Raw genomic sequence first — 14943 nt, 5'->3', positions numbered from 1 at the left:
TATTTGGGTTGGTCAGGCATCTTCATTCAGAAAAAGCTTTGCGTCTCCCCATATAAGGTGGCAACGCCAAATTTGAAATAGAAATAGCAAAAATTGTATATATATTCTTTATTTCTTTAAATATTTCAAATTATTTTTTGAATTCTCTGGCGTTGGTATCTACATACAGAAATTATTTAATAATTTTAATATTATGCTGCTCTACTTTATTGTTTAGCTCTTAGTCTGAAATAGTATATTATTTTAGCAATGTATTAATAAAATTTCATTTGGTATTTTGTAAGGCAGACAGTGCAGTCCATAAAAGTGGATCTTTTTTATATTTATCATTTAGTTTGATCTGCTTCTCGGTTGACGTTCATTTGTATTTTATATATATTTCCTCAGGACCTGCGTTGAACTTTGTATTTCCATTTATTTAGTTTAGAGCGTCTAATATATAGTTTAAAAAGTTTACTCTCCACTTCAGTTTTAGATCTAACGCTGAGTGTAGTATACGATAGTTAATTAAAGCTTTAGTTTTATTCAATTTGCTCAATATGTTAGTTTTATATGTTTTGGTTCAGACTACGCAACTGGTTTCTATTCACTTTGAACTAGAGTCATAAGTGTTTAAGGGAATATATAGTTAACATATTGATTAGGGGTCGCTTCTCGATTAAATTATATAAAAAATGCGGCTGTCAAAAGGATTTTCCTTGTCAGTTTGAAAGTTGTGTATATTTCATGTGTATTGTATCTGTATCTGGTGTATCTTGCGCTCCTCTTACTGGCTAAGAATTGACGAAACTACAAAATTAGACAGTTCGCTTTCGTATCTGTATCTGTAGTCTTTGTTATCATCAGTTTAAAATGGCGTAGTCATATGAATGAATGCTTTCCAGTTTCTTGAGTTCGATTGATGTTGCTTTCTAAAAAGTTATTGCTTTAATCCAGGTGTTTATACATATCCTCCAGCTGCGGCTTGAAGTAGCTCTTTAATTGCGGTCTCTTTGCTTTGAATGTGGGCGTCAGCAGTCCGTTTTGCACCGAGAAGGGATCCGGGTGCAAATAGACATCTTTGACCTGAAATTATTTTTCCATAATATAATGAATTGCTCAAGTACATGCATTACTAGCGACCCACCTGTTCGAATGACTTGAGTCCACTCTGCTTGCCCCAATTGAGCATGTCGTTCATGATCAGTTCCTTGACATTCTTATTGTTGCACAGGACGGAGAGTGTGCCGCGTACATTGTTCTCCGTGGCCCATTGCTTCAGTACATCAGTATCAGGTACGACAACAGCGATAATGCAGCTCTGAAGGAGTAAGGGAAAATTATATTTGTTCAAAATATTTAATTAGTATGAATATAAATTATGTTCAAATAATTTGATATTTCCGATATACAAATTTTTACAAAACCGTAGCGCGCTATACAGGCTTTTTAGATTCACATTCTTATACTACTACTGATACTATTTAGCCTTACAAATTTTTACTTTTTGAATTATTAATTATGAACGCACCTTTAAGCTCTCTCCATAGACATAGACTTGATTTACGTATTGACTCAGCGTGTAGATATTCTCGATCTTCTCGGGCACTATGTACTCGCCCTGACTGAGCTTGAAGATGTGCTTGCGGCGATCGATGATCCTCAGGGTTCCGTTTGGAAGCCACATGCCCACGTCGCCGGTGTGATGCCAGCCCTCCGAGTCAATGGCCTCCGCCGTCTTCTCCGGATCCTTATAGTAACTAAATAAATAAGATTTGTTAAATTGCAGTATTACAGCGGCACTTAGTATCCTTACCCATGGAACACATTGGATCCTCGCACACACACCTCCCCCGTGTTTTGATTGGCAAAGTACTCCATCTCTGGCACGTCCACCAGTTTCACAGCGTTGCAGGACACGGGTGGTCCCACATGGTTAGGCACATGATCACCCTGAACGGTGAGGGTTATGGCCCCCGTGCACTCCGTCTGGCCATATCCCTCGAGCACCAAGCAGCCCAAGGCGCAGCGCATGAAGGTCAGCACATTGCCGGCCAGTGGAGCCGAGCCGACGACCATCAGGCGCAGATTTCCGCCGAATGCCTGATGCACCTTCTTGAAGACCAGCTTGTCCCAGCAGCCGTTCCTCCGCAGCACGCCCCTAGCGATCTCCTTCTCCTTGGCACGCATGGCCATGTTGAAGAGGCCTCTCTTCAATCCGGAGGCGGCTATATCATTTTGGATCTTATCGTATACTCGGTTCAGGAGGCGAGGCACTGCTGGCATCACGGTCGGTTTCAGCATCTTCAGATCGTTCGTCAGTTCCTTGATGTCCCCGGAATAGAAGCCCACGCAGCCGCCCACATAGTACATTCCGTTCTCGCAGCACCGCTCGAACATGTGGGCCAGGGGCAGGAAGGACACCATCACGTCGCCGGCCCGAATGCGATGGTCGCCCATCTGAAGGATCACAGAGCAAACGCCGGCCACCACGTTGCCGTGCGTGAGCATCACCCCCTTGGGATTGCCCGTCGTCCCGGACGTGTAGCACACCGTGCACAGATCCTCCGCCGTCGGAGCGACCTCAGGGTGGTTGCCCTTGGCGCCCAGTTTCTCCACGTCGATGAAGGAAAATATCTGAATGCCCCGACTGCGGGCTCGCTCCAGGGTCGTCTGGCGGATGGGCTTGATGGCCACTATGATCTTCAGACTGCGCGGCGCCTTCTCCAGCAACATGGCCGCCTTGCCGTCGTCCTCCACCACCACGATGGACATGTCCGTCTGGCGAATGATGAAGGCACAGGCATCGGGACCCAGGGTGTCGTACAGTGGGACCACCACCAAGGAGAACGAGTAGCAGCCCTGTTCGTACAGGATCCACTCCGGGCGGTTCTGCGAGTAGATTCCAATCAGCTGTTTAGGCCGGGCTCCCAGTGCCAGCATTCCGGCCCCGAAGTTCTTGGCGCGCAACAGGGCCTCGTCATAGTTAATCCACTATAGAAAATTGGACACATTCTATATTAAAATGTATTCACACTAAATAATAATATAATAATATTAGTCTATATACTCTTAGTTTTGGGACTACGTATACCTACTATGTGAAGTGTACTTTAACCTGCTACATTTTAAAACTTTAAACCAATGATTTCTTTTTACAGTTGTTGGGAGTTATTAAGAAATATAAGATAAAAATACATTGTACATATTATTTATCCATTTAAAAATATATAAACGAAATTTAATAAAGTTTCTTTTCATTTTTTACGGAAATGTGAAAGTAAATTTCGCTTTAAATGCGTCAAGAGTTACGTTTTTATAAATTGACTTATCTTGTTCATGTTTTTAAGATTCTAATTAAGAGTGACGGACTAGATTTGAGAAAATATATAATATTCGTAAACATTTTAGAGCCTTATCTCACCTGGTACGGGGATGTCAGGGTCTCCCGCCAACCGAGACATGGTCCATTGTTGGAGGCGTAGGCGCCCTCGCGGAACGTCTGGTACAGGGTGCGGACGTTCTCTGTGATGTAGGACACAAACTTTCCGTTCTTCGACTCCTTGTAGAACTTGGAGACGTGTATTTGTTCTGGACCCTGCAATGCGAGTGAAGTGACCCCAAAAGAAACAGAGAAATCGAGGACATGCGATGAGTGAGAGACGTCGACAGAGATATTGAGGTACAGTTCAATGCAACAGTATATATACAAGAGGTCAATGGAGTAAGTGGTTCAGCTTGGGATGGGGTACTATTAAAATATGCGTGTAAGTTTGTTTTAAGTCGAAGGGATAATCCTCAATTGCTGAGCTTTAGGTTTAGTGAATATTTCCTAGGGAACTATTCACTTTTCAGAAAGGATTATTAAATTTCGATAAGCTTTGGGTACACTGCTTTTGTGTATGCACTCTGATGACCCCTTCTGAGCTTTCTTTCGAGCAGTCCATTTCGCTCGTGTTGGTTTATTTTTGGCACAACACATCACAGTCGATTGTTAGATTAAAATCAATAACCATTTAAATTTATATGCGCTGCCGATCGCCATGATGTATCGTTTATTTTGGGGCTAGAGACGTAAACCCATCACTCGACAGGATTTCATTTGGGCCTGAGAGTAGAGTGGTAGTGCCATAGAGCACTTCCCTAATGGTAAACAGCTGCGAAAGAAATTACCGCAATGGACGCAAGTGTTGATGTACGAGAACGAATATCGAAATACGCTACGATGGGGGGAATATTTTAGGGGGTTCGGGGACGTGGATCCCGAAAGTTAGTTTGTTTGTTTTTGCTGGCTGATTTTAATGAGCAAAATGCAAATTATTTTCAAAAGTAATTGTATTCCACAGATTAAAGTGCTTTCCAAATGAATTTTTGTTTATATCCCATTAATGACGCAAGTCGAAGGGGAAAATGTGACTTTAAGAGCATACCCCGAGGGGCACATGCGGCCTACCCTGTGGTGAATATCTAGACGATGATCATATATGATCTAGCCCACGAGATGTAAGAGAAGGTAAGCAAAAAAAAGAAGCAAAATAAAGTTCGTATTAGTTACTGCTTAGTTAATCAGGTGTTAGGGGTACATATTCTTTGCTGTCAAGGAAGTTCGTCCTTGTTTGGTGTTACCTTGAGCACATCGCTCTGGTTGCTTAGCTCGATGGGCACTCGTATACTGGTAATTTGGCCGCAACAGGACATGGTTTTATCCTTATTTATTATCAATTTAAGTTACTTTATTTTTCGGGTTTTAACACTCTTTTGACTTGTGGCGTTCCTTGTTGGTCGTTCAGATTTCATCTGGCATTTAATATGCACATTTTCCACGAAACTGTAAAACACATTCACGAATTTTACCACAATTCATTGGCCAATTTGCGTATATTAAATCTGCTGTTTTATTGCCATGTGAACCTCAATTTGCCCAAACAATGTTCTCGTTTTCCATTTTCACATTGAGCACATTTCATAACCACAAAAAAGCGTTTAATGCTAATTAACGATCGTAAAAATAGACTTCTGATATTTCCGAAATCGATGTTTAGATTACAACGAATAATCTTTTATAATTGTTTATTATGTATAAATTTGCTCTTATTTTTGTTCCATAAAGAAAACCATGCAGAAGTCTAAGGTTTGTTTATTTAAGAGCCCGTGAATTAAATTCAAAGTAACTACCAATCACCGTAATATTTATTGTATTTTAATATTTAACTGTAACTAATATTTAACCGGCGCGTAGTTTATGTATCCCCCAGATACCCGGGAAAATTCTTATAAATCCTTTACAAAATTCTTTGAATTGCGCCAATTTGCATCGCATTAAAGGCCAAGCGAAAAGTCAAAAACCAAAGCATAATTATGACGCCTGGCTGTCCGTTTACATATTTTTGGCAAGTGCAGCCCCAGTCAATTTTGTTTATAATTTTTCAATATTGGCAGCTGCAGGGCGGCCCCAGAAGGGGCCACAACACTGCAGAGAGAGGTGCAAGCAAGCCAAGACAGAAAGAGAGAATGGCCAACAATATCGACAAGGCGTCGTCTGCGGATTTCGCTTGGCCTGCCCCAAATTAATTTATAAATAGTTCGTTTGGGTGTAAAAACGTCCCACTCTGCTCTTATCTATGAGCCCCGTGTGTGTGGTCACTTAAAAAAAATATAAAAACCAAAAGAACAAAAACATAATTTCACTCACACAGGGTACAATGAATACTTTTTGCAAAGCAAACAAGAACGAAAAGAAAAATTTCAAATTTCTTTAAGACGATCGAGAACTGACTCATGGGGAACGCGTTTCGGGCCTCATTGGGATGTTTTGAAGCAATTGGCAGAGAGCAAACATTTTCCTCAATGAGCAATTCATCTTGAGTTATGTTAATTGTGGTGGTCATAAAATCGGCCATAAACTATTGGCTCGGGAAGGGCGAGAGCGGGAAAGAAATGAATGAACCAGCGGGCCGGGAGGAATCTGCAACATATCAATAGTTGGCAGCATATTTTTTCAAAAATAAGCGAAGCCCAGGGAAAATGTGCGGGAATTTCAAGGTCGTTTGGGATGAGTTTTCAATTTCTGTTCCAGGTGGCCGGCACATTTGAAATGGTATATTATCTAGTACATATTAAAAAACATTGAACTCTCACGTTGCTCACAGTTTTTCTTATGTCAGTATTTAGAACTCTTACATCTGTTGTATGAAATAATTCGCTGAAATGTGTTTACCATTCTTTTAATAAGGAAAAATATTTTTAAACTCCTTAAAAAGTGACTACCGAAAAATATTTTAGCTGGGTAAACTGTACGACTAAAAACAATATCTAAACAACTCTAATTTTGTTCGTGACACTAAGCTTGATTGATTAAGATAGATTTCTGGCATGTTAGAGAGAAGGAAAATTCTGATGACTTAAATGTAACAAAAGTTTTGTGTATATTAGTATTCTTAATAATATTTTTTAGAACTTTCAAAAGGTATTGCTTTCAATTTTTCGTTCATACCAAATATTCAAAAGTCTTGTTTAATTTTGAATTGTGTTTCTTAAAATTCCATTTCAATTCAAGAGTTAGTATGTGTCATAAATATAAATGTTTGGACAAAAGCATCTACTTTTAAAATTGTATCTGCACATGGCCCAAAAATATATCTTCTTCCTAAGAGTTAAACAATTATAAAGTTTTATGGTGATTTGGTAAAACATCGTGAAGATCTACTCAAGTTAGGGTGTTTACAATGGAAAACCCAAACCAAAAAACCAATAAGACCGCTAGCATCCATTAGACCAAATTAGTATCAAAATCGTATAAAATTAAGTATATAGGTATTTCCGCGGATGGTGTCTCCTCCTCAGATGTTTTAAGTATAGAAACTGTGTGAACTTGAACTTGAGGGGCTGAGTTCACGTGGCTCGTTGTCGGCACTTTGACACTTTGGCAAATCGATTTCCATTGGAAAATCTTTAATTTTTCTTCGTAGATTTCTTTAAAATTTGTTGTACAATTTGTTTTGGTTCTTGCGCTTTACGTAATGAGATTAAACGCTTGTATTTTTGTCAATTTGTTGCAAATTGTCGTGCGTTTTTTTCGCTTTTCATTTTCGTTTTGTTTAGTATACACGAGCTATTATTTATAAAAAATACGTTTGTTTCATAGATATATATCTGCGATATGTACATTATGTAGATGTTGTTGTTGCTTGTTTTTTGTCTCTAATTTGAATTATATTCTAGGGGTTTCAGCCCGCCACGATCAGCGCGACACGATGTTGAGTTTCGAACTGAATGGCAGAAGTAAAATATTGGTCGTGGCTAAAAATGATTTTGGCCGGCCCGAGGCATCTTCTTTTCTTTTAAGAGAATAAGCACAATTGAGAGGAGCGTTTCGGGGCTACAGAAGGATCTCGGGGTCCCACGAAGAAGAATGCAGCGTTTGGCTAGGAATTTTATTCGTTTAAATGTTCTTATTTTGATATTAAACGGTTTTTCTTTTTCTCTTTGCCAGATAGTTTTGTTCTAATTTTTTTGGCCTGATTAACTTGTCCGCCCGAACTGTCTGAATTCTCCGTTTATTACAATGCATGCGTTGGAAATGTCTTTGGACGATACATCTTAATGGAGTGGTGTTAGGAAATAAATGGTAGGGCGACTTTGTTCTGGTGGTGATAACAATTATTCAGCTCTTTTATAACCAAAATGATTTATGGTCCATAAGAGAGCACCACGCCCCCTTTTTGGCCCCATAAAAATAGCATACATTTGTTTACTTTTAGTATCAAATCTTTAAATAGATACTGTCATGGAAGATGATTAAATTAATTTTAATTTTATGATTAAAATTTGTAAATGATGTATGGTAAAATATTAGTCACATTTTGTCAATATTTTATTTTAATCTAGTTATACTTATTTTATAAATATAAAGTTACAAACAATTATTTGCAAAGCCGGCCGCTTCGACAATTATAAAACCTTTTAAGCTCTTTGAATATTCACAATTGGTATAAATGTACAAAATGGCTTATTTAATCTACACTACCCAATTTTGAATAAATGATTAATTGATTCACTTTGCTTACTCAATCCTCTAAGCATCAGCTCATAGCTAGAACACCTCGCGCATATTTATCGTTTCGTTTGCACCTCAATTTGCGCTCATTAGCAGTTTTAGTGTTCATATATTGGAAAACACTCTATAGGCTAGAAAGAGTGTGCCAGATACTTGTTGGTGCATTAGCCTTTGCTCGCCAGACCAGACTAAGCAAACACACTAAACGACTAACATTCAGAAATGCATAATTACATATAGTACTTGTTTTACAACGGCATACGCAAATGTAGCTGCTCATATGTGGACAGGTTGGCCCTGCCTTGTCAAATGTGTGACATTTCCTTATTATTGTGTTGTTCTTTCATTGTTTGCCTTGGTTTTCGATATTTTTTTAAATTTTAGTCTGCGCGACATGATGTCAAGAAGAAGCTGTTTAAATTGAATTATGATAATATAATAATTTAATAATAATAATAATGAGCCTACTACTCGTTGTAAATTCTATGGTATGATGCGCATTATTGAAATGTTTTTTAACTTCTAACACGTTAAATTTGGGTACTAGCATTAGTCTATAATACAATACACTTTATAAATAATAATTACTATTATTACTTATTAATTAAATATTTTATAAAATGAGTTATTACTATTACTTTTTCCTAATTTCCAATTAGTTCGACGAGTTCCACTGTGTCACCAACCTTATCCCCAAAAATGGTTGTTTGCCATTTTGGCAATGCCAAATATCGCGAAATATGGTATTGTGTCAATATTTGTTTATTTACATGACATCAACACAAAAGGAAAGGTCTGTTACACCAACCAGAGGAAAACGCCCGAGAAAAATGCCAGTGTCAGTTGTAGGAAAGACTTCTGACAACCGGGCGGCGGTGGCTGGGGAAAATTTTAGCATAGATCGAAATTTAGAGAAAAAGGCGACTAATTAGGGGAAAATGCCAATTGAGCCATGACAAGATTTATTATTGTCGTGCCGCTGTCATTCGATAATTTATCAGCGAGAATGTTGCACTCTTGGCAAGAGAAATGTGCAAATTTTCCTTTTCAGCTCGCCGCTCAATTAGAGCGTGAGGTGGTGCAGCCGTTTTATTTTTATTAACTTTTGCGCCACTGTGGCAAAGACGTCATAGCTAAAAGTCGAAGAACAAAGGCGCAACTGAAAATCGAAATGGGGAAAATGTGTGAAAATCATGTGACGACAACAACGAAGCAGAATCAGTTTTTGGGAATCCGAATCGTGATCGCACTCAACGTGATTGTGGACATGTGCACATCAAAGCCTTTTGGCCCATATGCCACTGGGATTCGCCTGTTCTCCCTCAAATAGAACCAAAGAAGGGAAAATCAGAAAAGAACCGAGCAGCGAAATAAAACAGAAAACTCAAGGCAATCAGATTCCAATTGAACAGTCAGTGATGTAATGATGTGATCGAAGTTTCCCAATTGCGAAATAACATACCTCAAGCATCGGGGACTGGTTTTCCAAAGGCACTAACGGTCGTTCCGGCACGGGTCTCGTAGCAAAATAGTAGGCGACAGTAGCGGCCAGGCTTCCCAGAGTTAAGGTACCCAAGGTTCCGCCCAGATAGTACAGGTAGCCATCAATCTCGTCCCCTGCGAAGGGTAATCAAAGTGAGACAATTAGATATTATCTACTTATGCAACTAAAAGATCTTTAATCTTTAAAATGTTTTTTTTAGAAAAACTTCAAGGATACTTCTTTTTATTTTAACAGTGCCATAAATGCCCTTTTAAGTGATAAATATGTAAAATGTAGTTTGAAAATTAATTTTTATTTTTAAATAATATTGACCAATTTAAAGTTAAAGTAGTACTAGTAGTATTACTTCAAAGAAACGTAGTGTAAACCTCTTATAATTTTGTAATTTTAAACACATCATTAATTAATTTTTTTTAAATAAAATTACTGACATATAGTATTGTTTTCTCACTGCAAATAAATATTAATAAAAACATTTTTTCAAACATTAAAAACATTTTAAAAAGATTTATTTTTAAGTTTCGATCATGTTTACTTAGGATTTAAAAAAATATTATGAATTTATTTATTTAATTACTTACAATTAAGCTTATACATTAAGGTCTTTTATGTTAAATATGAATTAAACAAATGGAAAACAAAGTAAATTATTTATGTTAGTCATTATATGTTGTACATTGGAGCTTCAATATATATTTTTTTAACTGCACTGTAATAAACCTTGTAAAAAATACTTACAGAAATATGAAAAGTTGCTGACTATCAAATGATTGACGTAGGCCATAACTGATTTCTCCGGCGTCATCGCTTTTGTTCTCTCTTAACTTATACTCGAATTATTGTTTTTATTGGCGTTGTAGTTGTAGTTCGTTTTAGTTTGTTGCTGTTCTTTGCTACCTGAGTGAATGTTACGTGTTTAGCTTAATGATTGCCCGCAAAAGATAGCCTGAGAAATAATCAATAAAAGTGAACACATCTGTTAAATGTTTTTCCATATAGGTTTTATAATTGTTAGTTTTTTGGAAAACATTGCACTTGGAAAAATACGTTTAATAATAATAAGCATTCTAAGTTCCCATGTACACGGAGTGCAATCAAGCTGAACCAGAGGGCAAAACCGCAACATGCGGATACCAAATATTTTCCGCCTAATTAGGGGGTAATCTATATGCACACATCCACCTATATTTCTTTTCATAGATAGATAATTGCCACTGGCCCCTTGACAAGTCAAGTGACAGCAATTAAAATGCGTTCAATTCGGGATGATTATTTAAATTGGACTTACGGCAGTTTCATATTTCTATGTGGCCTGAGCTGACCAGATATGAGAATAAGGGTCTAAAAAAAATTAGCCTAGGTCTATTGATCAATCTCTAGAAAAAAATTAAGGTGGATTTCATTTTTAAAATTACGAAATATTTTTGCACCCCTTAGACAGAGCTGCTTTATCTTATTTGCTATGTTTAAAAAAAAAAGTTATCAGTCTGAAATAAAAATAGTTTAAAAAAATGTGATACAAGAGAGAATGCTTTATCGATGCAATCGACTATCAGATACCCTAAAGGTTATCAGCTCAGAGGGACGAACATGGATAGATCAATCCTTCTACATGTTAAATACTTTCCGATCTGATACACTCTTCTAATCTACGAGTATCGGGTATAGTAAACCATAAACCTTCAATGTTTTCTGATATTAAACACTTTTGAAGCATCACTTCAACCAAAACTGCTTGCTTTTTTAAAATCATTAGTTTAAATCCATATTTTTAATTTAAGCTTTAGTGATTTTCGCTGAAAAAAGTATAAAATTGAGTTTAATTGTAAATAAGTACTTTCTATTCATGAACTGGTTTCGGATGTTTATTTCTTAGGACGTTGCCCATTCTTACTTCGGTATGTTGTAGAGAAAATTGCAGCTTAATTTTATTGAGTTTATCGCGAATAAATTGATAAATAAATAAAAAAAAGTTTCCTCTTGCTTATTTCCTGACATTGATTTATAATTTTACCTGACCTTAAACATAAACACTTGCCAAAGACTGCATTCTAACAGAACAGGTTTCCCATGATTGAATATTTAATTTGAGTATTTCCCACTTACAAAGGCTAAAATATGGAACCGTATTACACGTTTAATGGGAAATTCCTATAATTCGAGAGAGAGAGCAGCTTAAACTGGTTTTGGAATGCATGTGACTTTAACAGAAAAGTTTTGTGTCTGTTTCTAATGTGAATATAAATAGCATAAATAATTATTATACAATAACAAGTGCACCGGGTTTACACGTCAGGAAAGGCTTTACTCCTCCTGAAATACCTTCTCATGCGATGGTGACTTGTGTAAATATTTTTTACAATGGAAAAAATCTTGTAATATATGTAAACCATTTTCAGTTTGGTCCAAAAAGAAAACTGACAAACTGACTGTCATGATGGGTATTTGTTAGTCGTGAGCAGTCAAAGAAATATTATCAGCAAGACTATTGGTTTATAACCCATGGCTTGCCACTTCTGCAATTTGTAGACTGCACTGGTGCAGAGGCAAACGCCTTAGAGCCACTGAGCAGACCGACCCACTTCACCCACATAAACAGGCGGCCAGTGCAGCGCATCCCAAAGCTTCGGCCGCTGATAAGACTTGGGGCAGCAGAAACAGCAAGAACAGGGAAACCTTTATCAGTCCGGGAGTGAAACTTTGCACCCAGACATCTGGTCGAGGCCCTCTCACTAAGCAGATTATTCGCCTTTGCACAATGCAAGACGAACAAGCCAAACAAAAGTTCTAAAAATGTAGTCTCCAGACCAAAATTGTACCGTATAAGTCGTTAGAAATGATCATTAGTCGCTTTTTTGAAATATATACCTTTTTATTTCTTAGTTTTAAGGCAAACAACCTCTTGTTTTTTAAAAATGCATTCCATTTGGAGTTTAAATATCGGTTCTTGAAATTTTCATATATGTTAAGATTTTTTGGTTCCAAATTGTATAAATTAATTTTTCATTTTTCAAATTTATTTTTATTTAATCCAAAAGGGCTATAGACTTTTATATTTTCTGGGTCAATTTTCAAAAATTGAAATTTAGTTAAAGGACATTACCCTGTTACACAACTTGGAACTCTAAAGGAACATGGTAAGGAAGTCGGAAAATAAAGGAACGCGCTTATATAACACAATGTAAACAAGTGTTTTTAGGCCATTCTATTGATTTTATAGGCAGTTTTCTTGGTAGCCGGGTCAAATCCGGTTTGCCCCAATGGGAAGAGCCAGAAATAGAGGGCAAGGATGACACAAAGAGGAAGGAAACAAAATGGAGCCTTCTAAGGTCGAGGCGGGCACATCCAATTTTCGGTCATTGATTTTCACTCCTTTGCCACTAAACTTACCTAGGAGTACGGACTACTGGTATATGAAACACATTTGTCGGGTTTTTATTAAAACTTAGGCACAGGTCTAATATCCACATTAGCTTGAGAAAATCAATGAAAAGTTTACGTTTCGGCACTCGCGGATTCCTCGTATCGTAATTTTTACCGGGTCGCTGGGGGCGTATATAGGCGTAGGGCGAAATGAGAGAGGGAAGGTCTTAGAATCGAGCATGGAACACCGAAAAACCGAAAACTGAAAATTGACTGCTAACCGGTCGACGTTCCAAACAGAACTGAAACCTCCGACTGAGAACGTTGAACACAAAGACCGGCAGCCTTTGAGTCTCAGCTTTGAGCATGCGTGCAACTACACCAACAACTACGAAAACAACACCGGCCTGCAATCGCATGAATGAAGCCACACAGAGAGCCACACACGGGTAACGAGAGAAAGCCTTACACTGGCACTCAAAAAAGAGTGTAGCAAGTAGGGGCATTTCATTACTCATTGTTTTAGCCGCTATGTTACCAATAACCAAAGCATAATTTACGAGATTCAGTGCTAACAATCCATGTACTGTAAAGTATTTTAAATATTTAAAAAAGTTGAAGTGTTTAACAGGAAAGGTCTTCTTTCAGAATTCATTGTGATTTTGTGTTTTAAATATTTTTAGAACGGGTATAATGCACACAAACAAAAACCTTTAGTTTTAACATTTAACAATGAAATTGCAACTTATTCGTTCTCTTTTTTTACATTTATATACAATCTCATCTCATAATCTCATTTATTTGCATTTAGAAGTTAAAAAGAAAAGAAATGATAAAGTCGAATGAGTTGTCTTTAGATATTCCTTACTCTGTTAACCTATAACATAATGGGTTTATTTCATTCTTTTTTTTTAATTCATTTAGTTTTCAAATTTTTACATTTTGTGTCGAAACTCGGATATAAATTTTGTGATTCCAGACTTTCTGAACTCAGTTCAACTCACCACATTTCTCTGAGTGTAGAGGGCTCCACGAAAAGAGCGCTGTCTGGGAGAGAGCGCCAGCTCCAGTCATAACAAACGGCGAACGAAGTGGCAAGCAAACTGCAAACTACACGTGCTGCGCTACACAAGGCCCGCGGGGGAGGGCAGGAGAACTGGGAGAAAGCCGCTTATAAGGAGAGAGCAATTGAGTGTGTCCTTTTTGGCAGCGGCTTTTTGGGGGAGGGAAAAAGGTGGGCAAAGGATAAGAGCCGCAGAACAACGGTTGTACTTTTACGACCGGGAGCACCGAGGGGGTGTAGTGACGTACTAGTTCCTTTCCGTCCTGCAATGCGACACGATTTTCGAGGGGTGTTCCAAAATAAATGGTTAAATATCTACAAAAAGGGAGTATTTATAAATTTGTACTATGATATTGATTAAATAAAAAAAAATACTAAATTACCAAATAATTAGTATAACTATTTTACATCACATGTTTAAAATAAATATAGAGTTACATTTTTGCTGTGTAAAATATTTAGCGCACCTCACAATTTTTCCGTAATAATGCCTCTTACCATAGATTTGCAGTTTTTTTTAGAAACTTGACTGGGATATAAATACATGATTAATAAAATTAATTTTTTTTGTGCACCGTCAAAACTATTTTTGTATCTAATAAATTACCTAAATAATTTAAATTTTTACTACAGCCTTTACAACCTAACTTCTAATCATGAACACCCGAATTTTATCCAAATAGATTTGTATCCCAGGAAAAATGTGGCTTACGAAAAATATGATTACCAAATTAGCATTTTTTTTTGGAAGAACATAATTATTACAACATAATTATTATAACATTAATTTGAATAAGACATTATTTATTTATTTATTTTATGACTAAAATCATATTCGAGATTGTTCCACGTTAAATTACGTTAATAACTAATACTCACTTGAATCAGAACTTTTCGAGCTCTCCTCCAACTTTGCGACGGGATACTGGCATGCTTGCGACAGCTGTCCGTTAAGTTGACAAGTTTATTGGGGAAGAA

At 37.2% G+C, this 14943-nt stretch overlaps 1 protein-coding gene across 3 annotated transcripts; it reads right to left on the bottom strand.

Annotated features, from left to right (window-relative positions):
* Window positions 1-93: 93 nt before the first annotated feature.
* Window positions 94-13219, bottom strand: LOC108035912 (long-chain-fatty-acid--CoA ligase 5). 3 transcript variants are annotated; one of them, XM_017111683.3, is made up of 8 exons: window positions 12930-13219; window positions 10278-10485; window positions 9498-9652; window positions 3404-3577; window positions 1796-2973; window positions 1511-1739; window positions 1127-1300; window positions 94-1065 (listed from the first exon to the last, which is right to left on the bottom strand). In XM_017111683.3, exons 2-8 carry the CDS (start codon window positions 10342-10344, stop codon window positions 928-930), a joined length of 2115 nt encoding a protein of 704 aa, XP_016967172.1. In that variant the 5' UTR covers window positions 10345-10485; window positions 12930-13219; the 3' UTR covers window positions 94-927. The 3 variants fall into 3 exon arrangements, with proteins under 3 accessions (XP_016967172.1, XP_016967173.1, XP_016967174.1); XM_017111684.2 differs by lacking the exons at window positions 9498-9652; window positions 10278-10485; window positions 12930-13219 and adding exons at window positions 4433-4468; window positions 4606-4807; window positions 7145-7259; XM_017111685.2 differs by lacking the exons at window positions 9498-9652; window positions 10278-10485; window positions 12930-13219 and adding exons at window positions 4606-4807; window positions 7145-7258.
* Window positions 13220-14943: the final 1724 nt, after the last annotated feature.

This window comes from Drosophila biarmipes, chromosome 3L (genome assembly GCF_025231255.1).
Source record: "Drosophila biarmipes strain raj3 chromosome 3L, RU_DBia_V1.1, whole genome shotgun sequence".
Classification (NCBI taxonomy): domain Eukaryota; kingdom Metazoa; phylum Arthropoda; class Insecta; order Diptera; family Drosophilidae; genus Drosophila; species Drosophila biarmipes.
The sequence above is the reverse complement of the archived record's forward strand: the minus strand, read 5'-3'. Positions and strand labels throughout refer to the sequence as shown.

What these genes read in the sequence shown, in the direction of transcription:
- LOC108035912 (XM_017111683.3), bottom strand. Translation starts at nt 10,344, where the DNA reads ATGACGCCGGAGAAATCAGTTATGGCCTACGTCAATCATTTGATAGTC. An exon ending in CAGCAACTTTTCATATTTCT is followed by an intron (nt 9,653 to 10,277) that starts GTAAGTATTTTT and finishes TACCCTTCGCAG; the next exon opens with GGGACGAGATTGATGGCTAC. An exon ending in CCCTGACATCCCCGTACCAG is followed by an intron (nt 2,974 to 3,403) that starts GTGAGATAAGGC and finishes AATTTTCTATAG; the next exon opens with TGGATTAACTATGACGAGGC.